Source organism: Cyprinodon tularosa, unplaced genomic scaffold (assembly GCF_016077235.1).
Source record: "Cyprinodon tularosa strain WSP-4 unplaced genomic scaffold, ASM1607723v1 ctg182, whole genome shotgun sequence".
In the NCBI taxonomy this organism is placed as follows: Eukaryota; Metazoa; Chordata; class Actinopteri; order Cyprinodontiformes; family Cyprinodontidae; genus Cyprinodon; species Cyprinodon tularosa.
Window position 1 is genome coordinate 876395 of NW_024038624.1, and position 20052 is coordinate 896446.

General features: G+C 38.6%; 1 protein-coding gene across 1 annotated transcript in view; it reads right to left on the reverse strand.

The window, feature by feature from the left end:
* fcho1 (FCH and mu domain containing endocytic adaptor 1) overlaps positions 1 to 20052 on the reverse strand; it is an 80239-nt gene that overhangs the window by 6008 nt on the left and 54179 nt on the right. Inside the window, exons 7-20 of the mRNA XM_038282379.1 lie at positions 19091 to 19195; positions 17792 to 17890; positions 17414 to 17510; positions 17000 to 17117; positions 15059 to 15083; positions 12268 to 12328; positions 10609 to 10796; positions 10455 to 10476; positions 7623 to 7679; positions 6808 to 6859; positions 6028 to 6152; positions 3386 to 4399; positions 1582 to 1688; positions 1310 to 1505 (exon numbers count right to left, since the gene is read on the reverse strand). Of these exons, the coding sequence (XP_038138307.1) occupies positions 1310 to 1505; positions 1582 to 1688; positions 3386 to 4399; positions 6028 to 6152; positions 6808 to 6859; positions 7623 to 7679; positions 10455 to 10476; positions 10609 to 10796; positions 12268 to 12328; positions 15059 to 15083; positions 17000 to 17117; positions 17414 to 17510; positions 17792 to 17890; positions 19091 to 19195 (2266 nt within the window). The remainder of the gene's footprint in view (positions 1 to 1309; positions 1506 to 1581; positions 1689 to 3385; positions 4400 to 6027; positions 6153 to 6807; positions 6860 to 7622; positions 7680 to 10454; positions 10477 to 10608; positions 10797 to 12267; positions 12329 to 15058; positions 15084 to 16999; positions 17118 to 17413; positions 17511 to 17791; positions 17891 to 19090; positions 19196 to 20052) is intronic.

The following is a 20052-nucleotide window of genomic DNA, read 5'->3' on the forward strand; positions in this document are numbered from 1 at the left end:
CAAAGGAAGAATAAAACAGACAAAAATATTATAACATGCACATAAATAAATACTTAAAAATATAAGTAATTAAAAAATGAAGTTGAAGATAATAAATGACAAAAAAATAAATAGGGTAAATATTAAACAGGCAAAGAAATAAAAAGAGTTATATACCTTTATGACTAGCTGTATAATTTAATTTCTACTTACATTTATTTGTTGTTTGTATTTTTGGTGGCAATCAATTGTATGCTTATTTACTTATTAAGCATTTATTTATTTCTGTATTTATTTTTAAATATGGCAGAGTTGGTCCTCCATACTGCTGTATCAACAAATCAACAAAAAGGCGGGTTCTGTATGTTACATCAAAATCTCCACAAATCTGAACAGAAGCAACATAAAAATACATTTTGCTTGTGAGTAGGTTCATACGAGTCATTTCTGGATAGTTTCATATTATATATACAAAAAAAAGAAACAACAACACTGCTTCATATTAAGCAGGATTCACACCAGTATCACATTTTTAACTTTTAACTCTTTTGGTTTTATTAAAGGAAATATCAGATTTTCTCAAGTGCCAAAACAAAATGTAACAGCTCTGTAAAGGCTCACCAAAGAGCATAACATAAAGTTAACATGACTATAACAGCTGAATGCAGTGATTTCCATGTTGCTCAGCAAAACGCTTCACAACTTTATTTAGATCCAATCCCTTTGTGCGTTTTGATTTGAGTTTAACTAAACTTGATAGTCTCTTTTCTGTCATAGTTGACCGTAAATATGTCTTTATGAGCCTGAGACGTCAGGCCTAACATCATAGATAGAGAAATAACGTTCTGCAACCTGATTTTTATCATCTCAAAATCAACATTGCAGCTATGCTAGCAACATTGTGCTTTCATTATGATTTCATTTCTCGATAGATAGTTAATCAGTTTTTACCTGTTTCATCCCGTGTCTCCTCTCCCCATCACCCCTGGCTCCCTCGCTTTGCCCCATTCGGTTTTCAAAACAATCAGTCTCAGTTGCTCTCACGTCATCTCGTGCTGCATTCACTGCAGTCCGACATTAGAAATTAGCGGCCGTAATTCTCAAATGATCCATAATTTATAAGCCTCGCCACCCCTACCGCCAACTGGGGTGGCAGCTGGGGTGGCAAAGCTGTCATTTAGGGTGGCATTTGCCACCCTATGCCACCCCAGTAGATCCGCCTATGAGTCCGAACAGTTTAACTTGGATAATCTGCGATTCTTCGGACCTTTTCATCCACAGATTATTTTGGCTGCAGCCTTTTGAGCCTTCATTGACACAACTAACTTACTTTGCCTCGGCTGGTGGTCCTGGTGCTGGTAAGGCAGCGGGGAGGCCTGCCCCCCTCTGGCAGGACTGGGTCCTCGGTTCTGTACCCCCCACTCTCCTTCTCTAGCGTGAGTCCCCCAGTCGCTGGGGCTGGAGGAGGAAGAGGAGGTGAGGGAGCAGCTGGGCTCCGGCAACGGTGAGGAACAAAGAGAGCGGGACTGAAACACAGAGGGACACACGATGAGCGCCATCTTTAAGGGCCCCTCATGGATTAGATGGGGGGGGGGGGCTCACCCTCTCAGTGCCACTGAGTCGAGCTGAAGACCTTTTGACTCGGTTCCCTCTATGAGGAGCAGCTGGAACCGCTTCAGCTGTGTCCGACCTGTGGTTATGCTTAGAGCCTAATGGAGAGAAAAACAGCCAATCAGCAGAAAGGAAAGAAAAGCCTCATGAACACGCTAAGCTAACAGCAGAAAGACCTGAAGTATTTCTATGAAACAAAGTTCCAACATGTCGATTGAGAAGTTTTCTTCTAGTTAAACAAACATCAATAAAACAAACAAGAAAAATCACATCAAAGGTCAAAGATTTTCAGAAAAAATGTCAAATAAAGTAAATTTCAAGCTTGAAAGTTTCAGTGTAGCAACTAGACGTGAAGTTTTCAAGACGTTTTGCTTTTCATCTAAGAATCTTCTTCAGTTCTAACTTATGGTGAGGAGCAGTGAGATTAATGTACTGTAGGTGGAACAAAGAGCTGGGGGAAAAAAGGCGGCTCTGATCTCTCCTACACAACATGTGGGATGAGAAACTAAACGTCTTCTAGGAAACGCCATGTCTAGTTGCCTAAACTGAATCTTTCAAGCTTTATTAAAGTTATTTAGCACAAAACAATATATTTAAATTTATGTCTGTTGTTCTGCTCTTGTTTTGTATTCTAAGTGTTTGGAAATGATTTTCTAGTCTATAAATTGTCACCATTTTTCATCATCCTGCAAACAATAACTGTAGCAGTGAGGAATCAAATCAGTTTAATAATGCAGTATTTAGATGGAGAGAGAGCCAAAGATCTACTGATGGTAACACGTCACTGCTGAGATGGGGACATCTTTAGTGGACTGGTATTTATTTTCTTCTCAAACATGCAACATAACAAAAAGTCAACGCTTTTTCATCACCTTTATATCTTTGTTTTGTTACATGTGTTTTTTTTCTGTTTTTTTTTTTCAGTTCCAGAAGCAGACTTTGAAACACTTTAATGTTTCTTTTTATCGCTTTGTTTAAAGGATTTTAGCTCCCACTCTGTTTGAGTTACTCATTCATATTTCTAATTGCTTATCTTTTTTAATAATACTGCAATTCCAGATTTTAAATGATAGAAGTCCTTTCACCAAGTAATTTCCCATTTGGCCACAATATTTTTAGATTATTCTTGGTGAAAATGCCCATCACATTGCATTTTTACACCTTTCCTAATGTTTGTGACCATTTTGATTCTAAACTCTAATTTTGGGTTAAGATTTATAATAATTATAAAAAAATGTTTTATATATATATATATATGCAGCTTTTAAGCTGCATTATATTATAAAGCTGCTACTCATCTTTTTTACAGACTGTAGTTAAACTGTAAAAAAGCTGTTGTTGGGTCATAGAAATGCTAAAAGAGAGTAAAGTAAAATCAAAATAAAACTGCTTTTTCAAACTCACAAAGTTTTTAAATACTTGATTAGGAGAAATATTTATAATTAGTTTAAAGAATTATTATTATTTAGTAGGATTTGAAAATATGTTTTACATTTTTTATATTTTCAAAATATTTAATAATAGATTGATAAATAAAAAAAATACAATTACTATTAAATTTTATTTAAATGGGGAATCCTAAAATGCTTTTTAAATCGGATTTCTAAATCAATGAATTAAAGTTTAATCTGAAATTGTCGTGTTTCTTTTTCACTTCTGGTCCTCCATATGGGGGTAATGATACTTCGAGGTATTTCAACATGTATGCTGATAAATGAATAGATTGATGAGTATTTATTTTATAGGCCACTATTTGAATCTGAAACCATGTTAACGTGAAGAACAGAGCAGTGACCTTTATTGGAACCGATGCTGCAGGTCGTCATCTGGGTGCTGAGATCCAGACAGTCCTCATCTTTGTCTGTGGAGAAGCACAGGTCCTCCTGGGGTCCTGAATGCCTGGTGAGGGGAGGGGCGTTCCTGCGGGGCTCGCTCTCTGATGATCTGTGCTTCCTACGCTCTCCTCCTTCCTGTGGCCTGGAGCTGCTGCCGTCGTTGAACGGGTTATGGACAGACTTCCAGTGGGTCGTCTCCTTCTTCGGCTGAGCTGACTGTGAGGAGCTGCTAATGGGATCGACTCCCAGTCTGCTGCTGTGTGAGGGAAGCGTCCCGGCTGCTGCAGCCAGAGATGATTGGTGGGTGGGGCTTCCAATCATGGTGATGGCAAACGGGTCATCAGACGTGACGGGCGGGGGGAGGCTGCGGTCCCGCTTCCTCTCTCGCTCTTTACGATTGGAGGAAGATGATGAGGAGGAGGAGGAAGAAGGAGGGAGGAGAGTCTTGGTTTCAGTGAGGGCAGCAGAAAACGGGTCGCCACGGCCTTCCTTTCCTCTGACCTCTTGCGAACGGCGTGGAGGGGGCCGCGTCCAGGCGTCAGACAGGTTTAAAGTCTCCTGGGTGACGGTCCTGTCGAAGCTGGTGAAAAAGGGATCCTCTGTGGGGATGTGTTTGCAGTTCCACACAGATGATTCCATTTCCGGCGGACCGAGGGACTGGGAGAAGGCTGGGAACCGCACAGAAGGGGCGTCCATATCTGGGGGGGCCCGTGACGGACGTGTCGAGGCGACAGACCAGACATTGGTGGAGTCGTCCTGGTGGTTAGAAGTGCGACCAGAAGAAGGCTCATGGAAAGCAGAGAAGAAAGGATCCACAGGTCGGCTTGGTGTCTGTTCTTTAATCTGAGACACAGGCGGCCAGGCGGCCCAGCCAGCCAGCTCAGGAGAAGGTCCCAGAGGCTGATGGGAAGGCGAGTCCAAACCAGAGTCTTCAACGTTCTCTGGTGATGAGGAGTCAGATGAGAAGGCAGCATCTGGAACGTAAATTAAAACATGTTGGTGTAAGAAAACCACCTGAACGTACAACAGGGAGAAAACCAAACAAAAGAACCAAAGAGGATTTATTTAACCTAATTTATGAACATATACGAATGCTTCTATTTAGAGGTCAGGGCTAGAAAATTTTCATACAAACAATTAACATTTTTAAAATTTATTTACATCTAGAGAGGTGCAACATAAAATTATTATTTTTACAGAAAAAATAAAGTATATAAATGATTGTTTTATACATTTTGACGGGTCCAAAATCCTTGAAAATTAACTTCTGGTAACGATGCATTAACGACATTTACAGGATAATAATCAGGAGAATAGGGAGCAGTCTGCTGGGCTGACGTCTTTACATTGATATGGACGTCAAATTATCAGAATTTACTCTCGTTTTACAATTTAAAAAAAAGGATTCAGTGTTTTAAGTGTCACTTTATTTTAAAGTTTAACAGAAGAAAGGTGGAACATTCCTCTTAATAGGAACAAAAATAAAATTCTGTGTACATTTATAATAACTATATTTTCTGGACTATAGAGCACATATTACTATAAGCCACAGCCACAAAGTTATTTAGTTTTTTAACTGGAAACGTACATATTTAAGCATCACAGGGCTATAGGCTGCTGATATCTACTGAACTGTCCCCGACCAAACCAGTAGGGGGAGCTCTGCATATTGCCTCTAGAATAGGGAAGAAGAACTTAGCTTGTTGGCTTGCAGCAGTAAGAGCTTCTAATTCAATTCAATTCAATTTCAGTTCAGTTTATTTAAATAGCGCCGATTTATCATGTCATCTCAAGACACTTTACAGTTCAACCAGATAATCCAGTCAAATTGATTCAAAGTTTTCTATCTAAGGAAAACCAGTTGATTGTATTGACCCATTGACTAGAATGCAATCCCTCACACCAAGCATGCTTGTAGCGACAGTGGAGAGGAAAAACTCCCTTTTAACAGGAATAAACCTCCAGCAGAACCAGACTCAGTGTGAGCGGCCATCTGTATGAGCTTCTAATGAAAGGTGGGCTTCTGCAGCTCTTTATTTCAGCTCTGCAGAAGTTGTGTCCAGCTTCTTCATTGGTTCTGCAGCTTCAATGCAGGAGATAAATGTCAAAATGTGTGAATTTGAGACATCTGTTCTTCATCATACCTGCTGCTAGTATGTGCGTATGCTAAATGAAAATAGGTGCTTTCTTCTTGGATTTTTTTTTTTACTTTGACATCTGCTGCCTGGTGCTTAAAGAAAAATCCACATAAAAGCTGCACCTTCATATAAGCTGTATGTTTCAAAGCATGGGAAAAAGAAGCTTATAGTCTGGAAAATACGGTAGTTGATCTTTGTAAGTCTAATATAGAAATAAATGTTATAGTTGGTATTACTGTATTAGCTCTACCTATAAGAATTACAAATGTTGAACTAATAAATAGTATTTCTTAGATTAACAGCTGTAAGAATATTTCTGTCTCATTATTAAAATAAAATAAGTGATACTATTTTAGTTGTAATTCTTGTGTAAACACAGCAGCAAATATTCCTCTTGCAGATGACCATGAGGTCTATATAATGTTTATCTCGCAGTGAAGCAGGATGAAATCAACTTTTCTCACATTCAGAGGCACCAAAGGTGTTCTGCTCTTTGAACTGATCCCGGTTGTCGAAGCTTTTGGACTTGAAGGCCAACTCCAGCGGAGGACCGAACAGGCTGTCTGAACCAGACGCTGTAGAACCCAACCTGACCAGGAAGAACCAGCAGAAAGTCAGACAACATAGAGAGAGAAACAGGCTTATGGAAAACACAGGAAGACACCAAGAGGACGACTGTGACAGACTGTAGTTCTATGGTTTTATCACAATCATTTCACAATCAAGAAAGGTTATGTGATTATGTGAAACTGAATTAAAGTCATTACTTGTTTTTTTTTTATTTAAATGCAATAGATATGAAATAGAACAATATAAAACAGAACAAATCCTAAAATATACAATAGTATGGAGCCTGCATGTGACAGAACACAAATGAAGCTGTGATGTGTTTTTGTTTCTTTTCCTCTTTGCAAAGCAGCTCAGTCAGATTATTATGAAAGGTAGTGATCTGATTTCCATCCGGACTTTGGACCATTCTAACATTCAATCATTTCAGGATATCTCCTGATGCATGGTCGCTGCACTGCCAAATGGTTTTCTGTTGTGTATCTGCCCGCTGAGCACAGAACTGAGGACGGATAAAAATAAATGAATCAAGCCAAGGGGCCAAGGTGAAAGCCTGGAGAGTTTCAGGCAGCCGACGAGGCCACTAATGATACAGATCCACCTCTAAATGTGTCTGAGCTGCAAAGAGACAAATACAGAGGGGGGGAAAAAAAGCAACGAGGCGAAGGACTCCTCACCTGCTGTGATCAGGGCTGGAGGAGGACCTGCGTAGGCCTTCCTGCTCCCCATCTGCAGAGAGATGGCACACAAATGAGATCAACTGACTCGATGGAGGAGGAGGCTGCTCAATCAGGAGCAATCAGCGATGAGAGAAGGCGACAAGGGAAGAAGAACCCATCAGCCAATACCTCCTCTGCAATAAATACAAGCAGTTAGCCTGGTATCACTGAGCTCCAACAAATCCTTGTGTGGAGCAGCAAATTAATCTGCTGCTGCTGAATTTACCACAGAGAGAGAGACTCCCTGCAGCTGGACTGCAGCAGGATCCATCCTCCCACTCCTGCCAAACCCACTGGCAGATAACGATCGGACTGGTGATAAATCAAGCTTTAGAGCACGAGTGGCGTCACCTGAGACTAATAGGAGAGGAGCTGCTCGTGTTAAGGTCAACTAATGAAGAGATTTACTATTCTCTCCTCTGCTAGGACTCAGCTGATAAAACTGAGGCAGTTAGAGCTGTTTGGGAAACCATTAATGATACAAATAGAAAATTTAAGCCTCTAAACAGATCTGACCTGGCTGTAAAACCACATAAAAATATCATCACCTTCAAAAACGGAGGCAAAAAATATCAAAAATAGGAATATCTGAAAGGAAAAGGTCAGATTTTCTTGTTTCTTGGATATAACATCTGAATATAGATTAGTTAACTAATGGATAAACACTCATGTTCTCAGCAAAGGGGGATTTACAAGAAGTCACTAGCGTCACAAATGTCATTTCACTTTGAGTTGATTTACAGTTTCGGTTTGAATATGAACTGCTGACTCACCCCGATGAGAGGCAGCCTCGCTGTCTTCTGATCGGCCTCCTGCTGAGCTGGAGTTTCCTTCAGCGATGCAGCAAAAGATTTCAACCATCAGGATTTGGTCAAACACACAGTGCATAGTTTACATTGGAAGCCTACTTTAAAATAACCATGAAGGAAAATAATATTTTTATATTTTTGATTAAATATATTTTTATTAATATATTTTTTCCCCAAACCCTCCTGTAACCTTCCAGTCAATCAAAAAAAAAAAAAAAAAATCGGAATATATATAAATTTAAAATTAATTGACTTTCCTGGATTGTTGTCCCTTTTAGAAACAGCATATTATCACCTTTATTCTTATTCCCATTTAAGCTGTATGAAAAAAAGGTTACATTATCATCTTTAGTCATTTTGCATTGAAATCCTAACAACAGTCAACTGCAAGCCAGAGAAACATGAAGACACTCTAGTTCTGTCTTAGATTTGTCAACAGAAGAATAAAAACCAAAAACATGAACAGATAATGTTATATAGGAGATCTGATTGTTCCTTATGTTCCTAACAGAGCAGTTCGCTCTCAATCTGCACATTTACTAGTGGTACCTAGAATTTCTAAAATTAGAATAGGAGGCAGATCTTTTAGTCATCAGGCTCCTCTCCTGTGGAACCAAATACGTTTTAGTCCATGAGGCAGAAACCCTGTCTATTTTAAGGTTAGGCTTTAAACTTTGCTTTTTGATAAAGCTTATAGTTACAGTCTCTATAGTATAGTTCTGCTGCTATAGGCTTAGACTACCGGAGGACATAGGGACCCCTTTTTTATCATTCTGCTTCATTCTATATTATCCCACTCTCTCTGCACAATCTCTAACATTATGCTCTTTCTGATTATATATTCATCTGGTCTGTTCCTGTTTGGCTGTGACACAACCCTGGAGAGAAATATCAGCTGTGCTGCTGCCATCAACACCTATGTTTATAGATATTGGAGCTCGGCCTATTTTTCAGTGTAGTCCTGTTTCCCTGGCTGTGACTGGCTGGATATGCTCTCTTCATCCTCTCCCATGGGAGCTGGCTCGGGGCTCGTTTGCCTGGCTATGCGTTTCCTTGATGGGGCCGCCTTTGGAGCTGGTTGACAAGTTCCTTTTGTATCTCTGCTCATTTCTGTACCTCTGCTTCTGTCTAATCGAACCCCAGTCGGCCTCGGCAGATGGACACTCAAACCGAGTCTGGTTCTGTTGGAGGTTCTTCCTGTTAAAAGGGAGTTTTCCTCTCCACTGTTGCTACAAGCATGCTTAGTGTGAGGGATTCCCCTAAAGTCAATCCGTCGATGCAATCAACTGGTTTTCCTAAGATAGAAAACTTTGGCAATTAATTTGATCTGTATGATCTGGTTGAATTGTAAAGTGCTTTGAGATGGCAAGTATTGTGAGCACAGGTTCTAGAAAAGATTGATTGAAACGAATGATTCAGATCAAAATAAGGCATCAGGCGAAGATAGGGAGGAATACAATGGCGAGAAAGATGGTAGAAGAAGAAGAAATACAGCGAGTGGCAGATCCGTGATAAATTGAGTCTTTCTGTTGCTTGAAGGCAGAGCATTTTCACGCAGTTCCTGTTGAATGGCGAGTTGCTCTTTCAGTAAAAACAGATTTGATGTTTAAAATCCAATCAAGCAACTTTTTATTTGGAGTTTAGTGAAAGCAAGTCATTATGACCCAGAGACTCAGGGTTTATACAAAATATGAAGACCACATATTAACAGATTTCACAAAACTGTTAGTTCTACATGGAAAGTCAAAGCGAGCTCTGATTACTGCCTGACCGAAAAAAACACAACTTGTCATACAGGACAAACTATGGCCAATAAGATCAAATAGATTCTGCCCCAATAAAAATAAAAAACTGCGAAAGATTTAAGAGGGTTATAAAGCCATTTGTAAGCCACAAACATGATGTTCTAGAAAAATCTAAGGTCAAACAGTGGTGGGGTTACTGTAATGGTCTGGGACTGCTACAGATAATGGATGTACTGATAAAATGTTGCTACATTATAGTCGTTAGTAAAAAAACACCTTTAATAAATGGACATTTTAAAACAAGCATTCCAGAAATGACAGTTTGAAAAACTCCTTGAATATAAAATAAAAATGTATGTTTTCTCAGTTTTTTTGTTTTACATCATATTTTCTTTTATATATTACCGTCAGTATCAATTGATTTTTTAGATTCTATCTTTTTTTTAGATTGCGTTTTCTAGTACCAATTTGACAATTTGTAAAACTCAATTGAAAAAACAGAAATTTAGAACATTTTAAATACAAAGTGTGCAAAAACGTTTTAAAAATATTTTTATACAAATATTTGAAAAAAATTTAATTTAGAAAAAGTTACTCTTCAAACCTTTTTTTGATTAAGAAATTGTCTTAAGTTTCATTGCTTTTTTTGAATTTCCATTTACAGAACATGTTTTTTTAATGTTTCCAACAATAATAGCACAAAGTTTACTCCACATGGAGGAATTGTTTTTTTGTTTTTCATGGAACCTTAAATTCTGCTCTCAAACAGAAAACCTCTTAGGAAAATGACCAACCATCATTTTCTAATTATAATCTCGAGGTCATCTCTGTTATGCAGCAGGAAAATGAACCGAAGTCCATTTGATGGTTTCTGTTTTAATCAGGGTGACCTAACCAGATAATTGGTTTACTGTAGATGGCCTCCTACTCTTCAATAAAAGTCATTAATTTTTGAAAACTGCAAGAAGAAATACTTTTCTTCGCGGCACTGTATGCTTCCACCATTAAAAACTGAAAATGTCAAAAACAGGACTAAATGAAGTCAACTTACTGGAGAGATGCCGCTTCACCGTCTATAAAAAAAAAAATACACACAAATCAACATTATTCAACATCATTTTTGCAAGATTTTATTTTCAAAGTAACCATTATTTGCTCTAGTCTTATAAAATGCATGAATGCCAAGAGGGGATCCAAAGACTAACCTGCTGCCTTGTTCCTCTGTTGGGCAGCGTTAACGTCCCCACTGTGGCTTTCAGCTCCTTCTCGGTGGCGACAGAGTTGCTGCGGCTGCTGCTGGCTACAGGTCTGATCTGGATGTGGAACTTCTTGGGCTCCTCGTCATCAAAGTCTGAATCACTGGAGTAGAAATTATCCTCCTTCTCAGAGCAGCGTAGAGGAAGAAAGAAGGGTCAAGAAAAAACAGCTCAAACTGAGAAATAGTGTGATGAAAACGGTGGAGTTTGAAGACGAGTGATCACATTAGATTGGACTGTTTTTTTCTACAATACCAATAATCTGAAAAGAGCTTTGTTTCACCCTGGGATGAATCTACCTCAACTTGGTTCTGTTAAACATACAGGAAGAAGGTTGAAAACATAAATAAGACTTAAACGGCTTGGCTTTGCATTAACAATGAATATTTAAGATAACCTTTCCTGAATGTTTACCTATTTATTAAGAATATCTCCAGCTTAATATGGATGTTTTATTCAGTTGACTCACAAACATTAATTAGCTGCAGACTTATGGAGTGAATTTTATTTCATTATTGTTGAAAACAAAGAACACATTTGGTAACTGATTTGATTTAAATATTGCAATCTAGAAACCATATTTCCATATTTTCTTAATCACTGTTTAGACAGATTTTATATTTTTTGACCAGTTTTATTTTTTGTTTTTATATTTTCATATTTTACAAATTATATATTCTGATTTTTTTCTTACAGATTTTCATATGTTATAATTATTTTATTTTTTACTGATTTTATATTAAAAAATTGTATTTCCTATTTCTCTTTTTAGACTTGAATTTTAAGAACTGCATTCTTTTTAAATTGTGTTTAACAGTCCAAATTCTCTGTACCTCTGAGGGCGGGCTTTCCCCTGGAATAAGAAGTGAGCCTCATCTCTATTGGTCTGCATGGACATCAGTGAAACCACTGCATTGGTCAATGAGCAAGTGTTTATGAAGAGGAAGTGATCTGTGAAATGCTATTTGAAAAGAATAGATTTTGTGACTATCAATCTGAAAAAAAATTAATAAATTACAAAATAAGATTTCATAAGCGGAAAAAATATTTTCAAAAAATGAAGTTTGGAAATATAAAAAGAACATGAAGCAAAATTCCCTCCATACAGACCCAATTCAGTTATTAAGGTTTGTTTAGAAAATTAAATAAACAGTAAAGCCTAAAAGTATTCATATCCTCTGAAGATATAAAACGACTTTCAGATGAAGATTGTTTCTGATAAAAAAAAAACCCATCATATTTATATTGATAATATTAATCTAGAAGAATTAACAATTTTAAATATGACATTTTACTATTTTTTTATCAGATAAAGTGTGCTAAAAATTATTGGATATAATTATTGGGGGGAAAAAAATCAACCCTTCTTATGGTTGCTGAAAAGCTTTTTGCAAGTTTCCTCTGATATTGTGATTATTTCGTTGATGAGCTCCAGCTTTCTCAGGTTGAAAGGCCTCCTTGCCATCACCCTAATTTTATCTCCATCCACAGATATCGGATCAGAGAAGGCCCTCCAAAACGCTTTTCTAACCTGTAGTCCAATCCATCCTGAAACAGTTTAGCCTGTCTTTCTCCTTCATACTCAGATGGACCCAACTAAAAGGATATCATTCTGAGTGCTGTCAGCTCGGATGACAAAGCCCTCGTCGTCCACTTCCAGCGGGGAATTCTGTGAAAGCAGGAATAAAAACACTTAGGGAGACGGAGAGCAGCTGCTCAGCAGCTCAGACACAAATGATGCATATCTGACAGAAGTCCAGCCCAGCACCAACAGAGAGCTTTGGTAGTAAATAGTTTCAATAATTTGTGGGTCAGTTATAACTGCTGTACATGGAGTAACATATTCATTACAGGACCAATAAATATCAAACAATAAGTCTATTTCTGCCGACTGTGTAGTTAGATAATAAAATCAGTCTAATCATGAGGAATATGTGTTATAATGTCACATTCACCTAATAAGGCAAACCTAAATTGGACATTTGGGTAAAAGCACATTGTTATAACAGTGGTGATGGGTTCTGAAGGATTATTAGGCCCTGTTAAGGCATCAGAGAGTAAAACTACCACATTAACAGGACCTCAACATAACTGCTATTGTTCCTATGATATAAAGAGAATCATTCAACTGCCTTATCATTTAAATAGAGATTTAGCTAAAAAAAACAGACAACAAAAAATATTTAGCATCTAAATAATGGAGCTTTACAGACTTTCCTAGCCTCTAAACTCATCGCAGGAACAATTCGTTTTTCTACAGTACCAGGTTGTTGTTTTTTTTCTGCATCAATAAAAATCAATCTTTATTTAAACAATGCATTTTATATATACTCAGACTACATTGGCTGTCATCAGTTATAACTATTTCTTAAGATTATCTGAGAAAAGGAAACCCAATAAAATGAGAAATCTGTAGGTGGCCAGAAAGCATGAGCTGAGTTAAAGGTACACTATGCAACCGGTGTTGATTTTCCAGTGAGGCTCCCTCCAGAGGGCGAAAGTAAAAGTGCACTGTCGTAAATATGCTCAGCTGTTCACCTGGTTTCTCCGTCAAGCCAGGCGCGGTTGTTTTGAGCTTAGCAGCGAATGACTAATGCTGCGTTCACACTGGATGTAGCTGGCGCGACAGAAGCAGCGAGTTTACATGCAAAGGTCCCGCGGCGCGTTTTGAGCTGCAGGCGCAGCATGTCTGAGCGGCTGCAGCAGCGCGTCGGGTGAGAGACAGGGAGAGAGACACAGCGCTGATGATCACTGCTCTTAAACAGTTTATTGACGCCTAAATTAACTTAAAATGCAGAAATCTGCCGGCAGAATATGCAGTTTGGATTATTTAGATGAAAAACACCTACCAGCTGCCGCGTGAACCGCTGCTGATGAAGGGATCCATAATGTCGGCGCATCCCTGGTATGTGGGGGTCTGAGCGGCTCCGACAGAAAAAATATTGAAGGCTGGATAATAATCTGAATGAACTGACGGCACTGATTACGTTTTCAGGTATATTTTCTCACTTAAACACATATTAAAACTACTTTATTCCCACTGATCACAGCAAATATAACTGCAAGGCAGAGAAAGGATAGTGAAGCTTCGCCCAACGCGCGTCAGACACCCTTTTGCAGCCAGAGCAGCAAAACTGCTTCAGCCGCTCGTCAGTACTAACTGGTACAAGCAGCAAAAATGAAGCAGCAGACGCGATTTTGCTGATTTTGCTGCGTGAACGTAGCATAACTGCACAAAGATTGCCACTGTGCTAGCAACGAGCATGCTTTTAACTGGGGGGTGTAGCAGTTCTCGCCGTAAAGCAAGACTGACTCTCACGAGACTTCTGAGCCTGTGGGTGCGGGTCGGTGCTCCTGCAGTTGCAAGTGCAGTATTTCCCCCACAGACCACCAGGGCGTCCGAGAATACCTTTGTTCAACCTGAAATGACTCATTTAGTCATCCATAACGTTATGGAACACATTAATTAACTGAAAAATGTTGCATAGTGTCCCTTTAAAAAGCTAGCACTGAAATAAAACATGCAGCCTTTTATTTGCATCCCACATGAGTCTGCATGTTGATGTTGTATGATTTACTTTGTCTCATTTTTACAGATATTAAAAATAAAATCCTTCAATATGCAGCTACTACTTATGCTGCTTGGTAAATGTTAGCACTGAAGTCAGTTACTGGAAGCTCTGCTATAACTTATCACACTGATGATTATAGAAGGTATTTTGCATCCAACTTTACATAGCATGTTTGCATTTGCTTTGCAATTGATCCAATCATTCGTTAGCATTAAAAAGTCATACATTTTACAACAAATATGGTTATTTCAGTTTAAAATAAATATATATATCCTGAATCGTTTTAAGAATGAAACCTGCTTCCTTGTTCTAACAACCTTCAATTCCAGGTATAGAAAATGTTTAGAAAGTTTGCAGCTAGCTGTGGCTTCATCTAGAGGTGCAGAAAATGATAAAAATAGCAGCTGCAGTAGTTTAAGGACGTTCTGTTTACCTTCTGCTTCATCCTTGGTCTGTTAGAGGCATTTCTGGCAACGTTCAAAGCCCTTTCACACACAAAATGACCCTGCTTTTAACACGCCCCCGTGTAGGAAAACACGTACACACATTTCCTCAAATGAACATAATCACTTCCACTGTTGCACCAAGATAATCCTGGAAATGTGTTCCAAGAAGTACAGGAATAAACCTGGGAAACCCCACACCATCCATCTCATTATTCAAACACACACCATCTCTCCCTTCTCATCTCTGTAAGGAAAACACCCGGCTGTAACAGATCATAAAGCCTTCGAAACACCCGAGTCTGCGTAGGTATCTCGCATTCAGGATACGGACAGAGTTTGTTAGGTTTGAGCATTTCAGTGTGAAATATGTGAAACACTCACCAGCGCCTCTGGGACAGCAGAATCTCTGTAAATATAGGAGAAAACACAGGCGTTACTTTGGGCCAAGTATGAACCCAGCGGCAAAAAACAGTCGAGTGAAGAGAAAGGAGGTTTAACATAGCTGGTTGTTTTTTTGTTTGTTTTGTTTTTTAAAGAGTGCTGGTTTTGATTTTCCATCAAAAAATGTAAACACTAAAGCTGCTGTGTGTATTCAGAGCTAGGAGTTTATTATTTATTTTTGTGCATCATTGTTAGAGGAAAACGCATTGTCCAGATAAAGAACAGGTTGGAGGATCTTTACAGTCCACAAAGTTTAGAGACAGAGACTTGCAGAGCAAGGAGATCTTTTAAAAAGATTAGTTTTTAATAAACAGTGGGTATTTGGAACCATGAATAGCTGGAGACAGACAAGACTTGTAGAGAGCACATTCAAGCTCCTAGACAGATGTCCCTAGTTAGGCTTCCCATAACTCTGTAAACTGAGGTTTAAACTGATTCTGTTTCTGCTCTTTCCTCCGTCACTCCACACTGCAGCATTCATGCATCTGCACTGCCCCTCTCTCATTTTCAAATGCAACACATCAGTTTCACTCTTCCTGTGTGTCTCTTGTTGTCTTTAGAAAGACAGATGAGGAAGGAGGGCTCCTATTAGTCGTGTTGCATCGCCGTGGAGACAATGGTATTTACTACTTTGACTAAATTGTCTGTGCAAATCTGGGGCCATTGTACTGACTTAGAATCTTCAAAGATTCAAGGTAACAGGCACTAAACTGACCGTGCATTTTTTTTTTTTATATGTGCAATAAGTGGGCGTCTTCTGGGTGATCTACAAACATCGGTGTCCAAAGTTTAAGATGTTCAAATGAGAGGACCGTCTGGTGCTAAAGGCGATTTGATAATGGCCCTAAAATAAAGATGAGATTCTAAACCATGTTGAAATGATAAAGATCATTAAAAAAAATATAATGACACTGAATTATATCTATATAGCACTTTATATAGGCAGCCCACATCCAAGTGCAACAAAGTAAAGAATAAAACGATTAAAATAACTTAAGTTAAAGATTAATAAATTAAAGATGAAAAAATGAAACAATTCTCCTTGTCTGTTGACAAACATGGGTAAGGACCCCTGTCCCTCTCAGGGTTTCTAGGCTTCAAAAAGCTCAACCAGTGGATCTGAAGTATTTGTTAGTTCAATCTCTAATGTTCTGCTCTCTCTGCTTTTCTCATAGCAGCTTCATCTGGTCTGTTTCTGTTTGGCTGTGATACAATCCTGGAGAGAAATATCAGCTGTACTGCTGCTACCAACATCTTTGTTAATAGATGTTTATAGGCCTGTTTTTCAGTGTAGTCCTGTTTCTCTGACAGTGACTGACTGGATGTGCTCTCTTCATCCTCTGACGCGAGTGTGGGCTTGGAGCTCTTCTGCCTGGCTGTGTGTTTCCAAGATGGGGCCGCCTGTGGGGCTGGTTGACAAGTTTATTTTGTATCTCTGCTTCTTCTGTGTGTCTGCTTCTGTTTCCTTTAAACCCAGTCAGCCTCAGCAGATGGCCGCTCACACCGAGTCTGGTTCTGTTGGAGGTTTCTTCCTGTTAAAAGGGGGTTTTCCTCTCCACTGTCGCTACATGCAAACTTGGTGTGTGAAGTCAAGCAATCAGCAATCACCTGGTTTTCCTTAGATAGAAAACTTTGAACCAATCTGACTGTATGAGCTGGTTGAATTGTCTCTATAAAGTGCCTTGAAATTACGTGTTTTGAATTGCTGCTATATAAATAAACTAAATTGAATTGAACTACATTATGTTTGGGACATTAGTCACCTCAGACTTATGCTTGTCATAATTTCATAACTGGATGTCGAGTCCAAAACTCTGTGTTCAAGTTCCTCACTAGCGTAGCCTCCTCTCCTCTTGCAGCCTGTAGTCCACAAACACTTACGCAGAGTCGGGTTCCTTGTCCCTCTTGCTGAGGCCGGGTATCCTGAAGGCTTTTGTTCGAGTCTTCTTCCCGCCTTCAGGGGTCAGAGTTGAAATGTACTCCTCAAACACGACCAAAGCTACAAGCCAAAAAACAAAAACAAAATGTTTTTTTTTTTTGTTTTTTAAAAAAACATTTATTGACATGAACAATCCACAATTTTCCCTTTTCTTTTAAAAGTCCCTCTTCACATAGATCATATGAGGCATGTGTTCTTTCAAAGTCGCTAAAAGTGCAACATAAAGGGGAGTTAAGTTATACCAGGGCGATATAAATCATGAATGTGAAAGTTTAATTTGCTGCATAAGCTGCTGCAAACGGCTCTTTAAAGGCTGGATGATAGTATTTGTGCCGATGTGTTTAAGCTCACTCTACCTGGCCTTTCTTTGCCCGTTCCCTTCTGATCAGCAAATTTCTGAATGAGGATGTCGATGCCGATATTTTCCACATTCTGCTTGAACTCCTCATGGACCTACAGGGTTCACACAATCGAGTACATTTCAAAAAGAAAAATTCCACATTGTTTAATTCTGAAGTAATTAGATACACTTCTGTTGCAGAGAAAACCAAAGCAAACTAAGGAACAGTGTCTTCTGCCAAATCATTAAATAGACCAGCAAAAATAACAGAACTCATTCTGCATCTTAAAGGGCGACTGAAAAACACAAATGTGGCAAAGCTGTAGATAGAACGTATTCCTCAGGAGTAGAATTACAATCATCAAAGTGATATCTGAAGTACGGTGGAACATACCTGTCCCACCTGGACGTGGGTGTCCTCTATGGAGTGAGAGTAACTTTTCATCAACTGTTTCATCTGCCTCAGATGAGCCTCTTCGATTTCCTGGAACCTCTGCTCCACCAAGAACACAGTCACAGAAGACAAGCAAAAACAGAAAAAATAGAAAATATTTGATTCTTTCCTTAGAAAATCTGAAAAATATTAACTTTTAAGATCCACAAATCTAGATAGTAAAAATGGTTTTACTCTTCTAAACATAGCTTCTCTAAGCAGGATGGAAAGCATCAGTAACGATCCAGTTTTAAATTGGACTTGTATCTGGACTTTGACTAGGCCATTCTAACAGATGGATCTGAACCAATCCACTGCATCCTCGCCTCAATCAGAGTCTCTGTCTCTCTGGAAGGAGAACCTCTTTCCCAATCTAAGGCCTTTTCTGTTAAAGGATCTGAAAACAAAAGTAGACTAAGTATCTTTATTAGTGAAAACGTTTAAAACCAATCATGTCTTCCCATTCGTTTTATAATTATTCTGTAACTTGTGTGTCTACAGACCCAATGCAAATTGTAATATAATCTTTATTTTTACAAAACACCATTTTTAATTCCCTGCATTTTGGTTAGATAAATTTTTACAGGTGTAATACACCTGCTTTCTCACTCCAGAACTTTAGGTGTTGGTAATACACCAAAACCAAGTTTGCTACCACACAGAACAAATTTATGCACGTAACAGAAAAGTCTCTGGACAAGCAAGCTGTGAGGTCATAAAAAAATAAAAACCCTGGAATAAAGAATCACATGTGTGGCTTAAATCAAAATTGCAATATTGGTTGAAAAATAATCCCATTTTTGATGTCAAACAACACTTACAAGACGAGCAAGTCTTAAAATCAGCCAAGTTATTAAAAGGTGTAAAAAAAAAACAACATCTAATTTTTAAGGTGGTAAACCAGAATAAAAACTAAAAATTACAGCCAGACCCATAACTGCACACTAATTGGTCATCAGGAGTCTATTCATTATTTCAAATGTAAAACACAGGAGTGCTCATTAAGATTTGTTAAATATTTCCATGGAAACAGCAGCTGTAACCATGGAAGCACAGAGGCAGTGATTAAAGGTGGAAGTGGGTGTTTAGGATTTGGGGGAGATTTGGCCGAGGTTTCCTTTTATTGATGATGCATGAATGGATGAGATGGGGTTCTCTTCAGGCGGGTGAGTCACAGAGGCGTGACGCCAATGAGAGGAGGAACTCATTTAAAGCATCATCACACAGCAGGCGAGTAACAACGCCAGAGTCGAAGCTGACCTGGGCCGACTCGCTCATCCTCTGCTCGAACTCTCCTCCCACACGGTTGTACTTCTCGATGCACAGCCCGAAGGACTCCGCCGCTTTCTTAGACTTCAGCTCCGCCTAGCGAGGGAAAAAAGGAACATTACAGCCATCCAGCTGCTGACTCACAAGGCTGACACTAAATCCTATATAGTGATGAATCAAAACCATTATGACAAAGAGTGTTCAGGGAGAACTAATGCATTGTGTGATTACTGAGCTGCAACACACTGAATGTCTGTAAACATAACAGGGGATCTTTATTTCTGGGTGACATAAAGGAGAGAATTGTGCCTTGTAGATGCAGAACAGTCAACAATAACATGACATAATGAATGACGAATGTAAATGAAGATGTTCCCAACAACTGGCTAAGGACTAGTATGTCATCCATTCCAAGCTGACAGATAACCTTATTTCATTGATCAACCGCAAACAAAGTTGATAAAAAAGGGAAAAAATAAAGAATTTAAATAATAATTTGCTATAACTATAGAATATTTTGTTATATTTCTTAATACACGTCATTTAGAGCTGTTCTATTAAATAAATTAAAAGTTTACATTTAAAATTATGCTGCAAATAATCCCCCAAAAAATGTTGTCATTATGGACGATTAATGATATTCCTGTGAATTTGGCCCACAATGCACAAATATAGAAAGTAAGACTAAAAAAAACCTTTGGAAGTCTTCAAAAAGTAAAAGATATATTTTTTTTTAAGTGAGGAGGAAAAGTGAATCACTAATGGCAGCTGGAAGCAACCTTTAGTTCTTATCCTCCGCTAATCCAGGATAAATCTCAGAGAGCTGTAAAAGGTGTTTTATATTGAGATTATTTGTTGATGTTGAATGCAAGCAAGCAAAATCATTACATAGAACTGGTTGACAAGTAACTAACACTGTCACAATGGAAAGGATGCATGGAGGAAAGTTTTGG